Source organism: Salmo trutta, chromosome 33 (assembly GCF_901001165.1).
Source record: "Salmo trutta chromosome 33, fSalTru1.1, whole genome shotgun sequence".
In the NCBI taxonomy this organism is placed as follows: domain Eukaryota; kingdom Metazoa; phylum Chordata; class Actinopteri; order Salmoniformes; family Salmonidae; genus Salmo; species Salmo trutta.
This window is the reverse complement of record NC_042989.1, coordinates 3,717,948-3,724,373: the sequence shown is the minus strand read 5'-3', so window position 1 is coordinate 3,724,373 and position 6,426 is coordinate 3,717,948. Positions and strand designations below refer to the sequence as shown.

General features: G+C 43.0%; 1 protein-coding gene across 3 annotated transcripts in view; it reads left to right on the top strand.

Annotated features, from left to right (window-relative positions):
- Positions 1-1,211: 1,211 nt before the first annotated feature.
- shprh (SNF2 histone linker PHD RING helicase) overlaps positions 1,212-6,426 on the top strand; it is a 28,881-nt gene continuing 23,666 nt past the window's right edge. For 2 of the 3 annotated variants that reach the window (XM_029729461.1, XM_029729460.1), the window contains exons 1-6: positions 1,213-1,389; positions 1,911-2,633; positions 2,897-3,026; positions 4,185-4,403; positions 4,553-4,631; positions 4,909-5,059. In XM_029729461.1, coding sequence (XP_029585321.1) covers positions 1,920-2,633; positions 2,897-3,026; positions 4,185-4,403; positions 4,553-4,631; positions 4,909-5,059 — 1,293 coding nt within the window. In that variant the 5' untranslated portion in view covers positions 1,213-1,389; positions 1,911-1,919. Of the gene's footprint in view, positions 1,390-1,910; positions 2,634-2,896; positions 3,027-4,184; positions 4,404-4,552; positions 4,632-4,908; positions 5,060-6,426 lie in introns of all 3 variants that reach the window. The other variant, XM_029729462.1, reaches the window with a different exon arrangement.

Here is a 6,426-nt window from a genome sequence, read left to right as displayed (position 1 = left end):
CATGGTGGAGTATTGTAAGCTACATTAAAAAGTTAATTGCATGTACAAGCTTGCTTTATTTATTTTTCAAAATAAAAGGTATGATCATGTCAGTATGAAATTAGGCTATAGGATTCTGCAGCTATTGGCTAATAGTAGTAGGCTAGGCTAGCCAGTGGTATAAACTGATACGTAACATATCTAAATAGACAACAGCATCTATTTGTTTGGCGGCGCATCCAATGGCTGCGCATCCAAGATAAGCTTCCCTAAAGTAAATTGAACTTGCCATAATTATATACTTACTGCTGTCTATACAAAAATAAATTAAATCATTCAATGATTTAGCGACAGAGGATCAATAGCTTCTTTTAAAATATATATATGTTGATTGATTGCTTTAAATCCCAGCGCAGCGCATAACCTAAACTCAGGAATCGCGCAATTTGGGCAGCGCGCGTAGCAAATAGCTGATTTACAGCTGTCAGTGTAAAGCATCTACAATCCTAAACCTATCACAATATTTCGAAATTAAATTGCGGAAAAAGCACAAACAAATCTCTAACCTGTTTGTCTTTAGTTAAACTAACAAAATTCCCAACTCCCAAAGGAGCCTATTTTATTGGCACTATAGCAGAGAGCGTCGGTGAGTGCATATTCACTGTCTTTATCATTGGGTGAGTCCGTGCCACTGGTAGTTTTCTTTAGGACAATAATTTCCTCTTGGCTAGATGGACGTCATATTAAAGATTCGGCCATGGAGAGTAAAGTGTCGTAGATTTGCATGAAATGTGTTTGTAAAAGGCAAACATTTTCTCGCATCATACAACAAAAAAAATTAAAAATAGCGGGGGCTGAGCTCTGGACCTGTGCAAAGAAAGGAGTGTGAAATCAGAACGAACAGTTATTTAGCCTATATTATTAGCCAAATGTATGACTATGCAATATACTCACCACATTATAGGAATAGTAGGCTATTTTACATCAGTCTGCACATGCGACGATAGATGCATGCAATGCTTTACCATGTAAGGTGACGTTTTTCGTGAAAAAATATAGCTTCCCCAAACGTTTGACAGAATTATTATAATTTTGTGAGACGTGACTGGGGCAAATTGAAGGCGACAAGAAAGAGAGCAAAAGCCATATATATTTTTTTGTACTCTTTGCAGACAGAGAGCAATGCTGCGACCTAGTGGTTGTGGCCCGACGGTTGTGGTTCAACCTTGTTGTGACGCTACCTCACTTCCGTCCTGTACTACGAAAACATGGCGCACCGCAGCGGCGGAGGAGCTGGCTGTTTGAGAAGACAGTAAAGTCCATTCTTGACTGATTTTGATCAACCAGACCAGTCTATTATTTCGTCTGCAGGGACCAGGAACAGAGACGACGCTTTGTGAGAAATAAAAAGTAAATGTTCAATGTTTGTTAGAGCCAGCCAGTAGACAGATTCGCTATCAAAGCCAGACAACAATCACAATGCACCTAGAAGCGGCACTGTGGTGTTGCCTACTCGTTACATTGTAGCGAAAATGTTGCAGTATGGGATTTCTACATTGCAGAGCCATTATTGACACTTAGTAGTTCGATAATCAATCAGCCAGCAGTTGTCATAATGTGAAGACAATTAGCAAGTTTACACCTAGGATTTAGAACGACAGGATAACGAAATTGCCCAACTACGACGTTTTATGGTAATCTGGCATAGAATTCAATGGTATAAGTAGATCCGACAGGTGTTTTTAAAAAATCCATGCGTGTCCATAACGTGGGTTTTTGCTTTGATTAACTAACCTCTAATAACTTTTATTGCATGGTTCTGCATAATTCAGTTCCCTCCAAAAATGGTGGAAACTTTCATCTGGGCATGCTTTACTCATCATAAGCATTACAGCAGTGAGTGACTTTCCTGACATCCTATGCTCTCCTAGGTTGCCATCATGAGCAACAGAAGGAAGCGTGCCCCACCGGTGAGGGTAGATGAGGAGGCCAAGAAGAAGCTGAACTGGAACATGCATGAGGACCGCAGGATTGAGACTCTACTCCAAGAAGAGGAAGACCAGATTCCAACCAGCTCATTTCTGTCCACCGGCCACCACATCCCAACTGCTTCCCTTCTCTTCACCGGCGACAAGATTTCAACCAGTTCCCTTCTTTCGACCACCCACCAGATCCCAACCGGTTCTCTTCTCTTGAGCGTCCAGGAGGACTGTGAGGCAAGCTGCTCCAGCTCAGGAGCTCTGTTGTCAGACCTAGGACTAGGAGAGGACCCCCAGCTCCCTGCTTCCTCCTCCACAGACACCTCCTCCACCTTCCTCTCCCTCACTGTGCTTCCTCTTTATGACCTGGCTCACATCTGGAAGTCTCTGATTGGGGAGTTCAGCCTCCGTCCTCCCCCTCTGTGGGTTAACCCCCCAGGCTGTGACCAGAGGGCCTTCACCCTTCGTAGGACAGGAGATCAGTTGTGCCTCAGTTTGACCAGCAGCAGCGAAGAGGGCAGTACTAGTACAGGAGGACTGGAGACGAGGCCTCTGGATAGGACCTGCCCAGTGGAGTGTTTCCTGGCTGGAGGGATAGTATTGGAGGAGCTGGACTGGCTACAGAAGAGAAGAGCTGTGCAGCTGTGTCATCAGCCAGGAGAGGATGAAATTAAGGTGTGCAGTTTCACTTTATATCCTCTGTGATCACTTGGAGAGTAGTGTCAATATTACACTTTTTCCAGTTCTTCACAAGTGCTTCAATGAAATGTGTAGTTTTTTCAGCGTGGTGGCTGATGTAGTCACCCATCCATTGTGTTCGGCCGTTATGGTTATGAATATGGAATGAATTATTAAGTTGCCTTTTATTTTGCTGTATATATTTCTGAAGAAGTGCAGTGGTGTTTTTTCTCCTGTGTTTGTTGGCCTTCCCGCGGCAGGTGGGGATATATGTACTGGAATCGGGATTGGGAAAGCCTGAATTCCTCAGCGAGGGAAACGGACGGATCAGAAAGGCAAATCAACTGATACAGAAGTTAATGGAGTTTTACTATGACTTTATCATCCCCGGTAAGTAACTTGTATCTCTTCTTCTTCTTCCTCCTCCCTCTCCTCCTGGGTCGTTCCACCAATTCAGTGCCTTTTGAGAAGTGTAACATGGACATATATTTTTTTATTTCACCTAATTTGAACATTCTGTCATAAATAGCACATGTTCAACTTAAAAAACAAACATGGTTTCCCATCTCAAGAGGTTAAATAAAAAAAATGACTGTAGTAAATGTCTATTAAGTGCCAAATAAAGTAACGGGGTTGACCGTAACGGGGTTGATCATTTCATCTTTAATCCATCATAAAACCCCTTGTGAAAGGGGGAATGGGAGCTTGTTGTGTGCGACAGGGAGTGGCAATTGAAAGCAAAAAAACGAACATTTCTAGCCTGTCTATCTATGGGTAACAGGGATGTTTTCCACCACAAAACACCAGAAAAAAAAGAGTAGAACCAGCACACCTGCTTTTAAACTATGATTTGACTATTAAAATATTTAACAAGGAATAGTTTCACCATATTAAAATGAGAGTTCAGTTCACGTAACAGGGTGGACCTTTAAATGAGGGACAGACGTAAATGAATCACTAATCACATTAAATAAGCAACAACATAACTACGGCTTTACAACAATGGTGAAAACTTGGATGCATTTTGAGGTTAAGTGGGTTAAAATCTAGAGAGTGCACGGAGAGGAGTCATAGAGGGTGCACGGAGAGGCATGTAAAAATGGCTGATTTTGGAGGCAGGTAGCCTAGCGGTTAAGAGCGTTGGGCCGGTAACCGAAAGGTTGAATCCCCGAGCCGACTATGTGAAAAATCTGTCTGTAACCTTGAGCAAGGCACCTAACCCTAATTGCTTCCGTAAGTCGCTCTGGAAGAAGAGCGTCTGCTAAATTAATCAATTGTAAAAAATAAAATAACAAAAATGGCACTTTAGCTAGTCTTTATTCACAATAAAAATCAGATTTATTGAATTCGCCATGTGGTCTATATTAAAGGGCATTTCATTTAATATAACAGGCTATTAAAATTCAATATGATGAACAGTATATCAAATGGACACAAAATATATCAAATGGACACAAAACGTACTCATTTCGTGGAACAACCCTCCTTACTTCTCCTCCTCAATTGACCCATGACACTCTGTGTACCATTTCTCTGTTCCCATGTTAGAAGTGGTGTCGACCGAGGAGGAGGAGTGTGACACTGACTTGGAGAGGCAGAACGTGGAGGAGCTGTATGATTACGTCAGACACCACCAGAGAGAGAACCAGGACGTGAGCATAGATGTACAGCACAAGGCTCTTATCCCAGTCCTCAGGCCATACCAGAGTCAGGCTGTTAACTGGATGCTGAGGAGAGAGAAGTACAGGAGCAGTAGCTCTTCTCAAGGTATTCATTCTCCCTGTAGGCAAAACTGGTTGAAATGAATCCATTTTGCCTGCCAGGTTGTACATTATGGAACTAATTCCAAATGGGGAAGTATTTTCTATTTTGATTATCCTGGACAACTGTAACAATATGTAATTTCCCCTTCCCAGAACAATCTCTAAATTTCCTATGGAGGGAGCTTGTCACATTGTGTGGGAAGAAGCTATTCTACAATCCATATACAGGCTGGTATGACCTTATCTACAAATATCTTTATTATCAGACACTGGCAGATAACACAAATCATAAACATAAAGAAATATAATCAATCAGCCTCTGAACTGGGTTTAATACATTGTTATTACATGGATATCACGTTTTATTACAGTTTATATTATCAATGTCATGACCCTATCTCCCTGTTGCAGCCTGATAGTTATTACAGTGTTTTTACTGTTTTCAAATACATACAAACATACATGGACCATTTCTTGTCTATTGCTCTAATTCTCCTTCCTCCCTGCAGCCTGATTCGAGAGTTCCCCTTGGCCGGGGTGGAGTGGCCTGGGGGGATCCTGGCTGATGAGATGGGCCTGGGGAAGACTGTGGAGGTCCTGGCTCTTATACTGAACAACAGCAGACAGGGCCTGAAGCAGGAGGCCCTCACCCTGCCTCTGGTGAGAACCATGTTATGATGGTGCTGGAAGGGGTGGCTGCCGTCTTATCGGCTCTTAACCAACCATGCTATTTTGTTAGTTTTTTCGCGTTGTTCGTAACTTGTTTTGTACATAATGTTGCTGCTACCGTCTCTTATGACCGAAAAGAGCTTCCGGACATCAGAATTGCGATTACTCACCTCAGATTAGACAAAGAGTTTTTCTTCAATGAGTTGGAGGGTAGGGATATACTACAGACACCTGACCAGGCCCAGATCCCCATCATTCGCTGGAGAAGCAAACTGAGATTTTGCGGAAAAAGACCAGGGTGCCTTGTGAGGATCAGGCGACGAGTGGCTAATCTTCCTTTGCTTTCCGTCCTGCTAGCTAACGTTCAATCGCTGGAAAATAAATGGGACGAACTGAAAGCACATATATCCTACCAACGGGACATTAAAAACAGTAATATCTTATGTTTCACCGAGTCGTGGCAGTATGACGACATTAAGAACATACAGCTGGCGGGTTATACACTCTATCGGCAGGATAGAACAGCAGCCTCTGGTAAGACACGTATGTAAACAACAGCTGGTGCGCAATATCTAAGGAAGTCTTATGGCTTTGCTTGCCTGAGGTAGAGTATCTCATGATAAGCTGTAGACCACACTATTTACCTAGAGAGTTTTCATCTGTATTTTTCGTAACTGTCTACATACCACCACAGACCGATGCTGGCACTAAAACCGCACTCAGTGAGCTGTATAACGCCATAAGCAAACAGGAAAACACTCATCCAGAGGTGGCGCTCCTAGTGGCATGGGACTTTAATGCAGGGAAACGTAAATCAGTTTTACCTCATTTCTATCAGCATGTTAAATGTGCAACCAGAGGGGGAAAAAATCTTGACCACCTTTACTCCACACACAGAGACGCATACAAAACTCCCTCAACCTCCATTTGGCAAATCTGACCATAATGCTATCCTCCTGATTCCTGCTTACAAGCAAAAATTAAAGCAGGAAGTGACTCGGTCTATAAAAAGTGGTCAGATGAAGCAGATGCTAAACTACAGGACTGTTTTGCTAGCACAGACTGGAATATGTTCCGGGATTCTTCCGATGGCTTTGAGGAGTACACCACATCAGTCACTGGCTTTATCAGTAAGTACATTGAGGCAACATTCGCACTGAGCTAAAGGGTAGAGCTGCCGCTTTCAAGGAGCAGGACTCTAACCTGGAAGCTTATAAGAAATCCCGCTATGCCCTCCGACGAACCATCAAACAGGCAAAGCGTCAATACAGGACTAAGATCGAATGTAGCTCGTTGGATGTGGCAGGGCTTGCAACTATTACAGACTACAAAGGGAAGCACAGCCGAGAGCTGCCCAG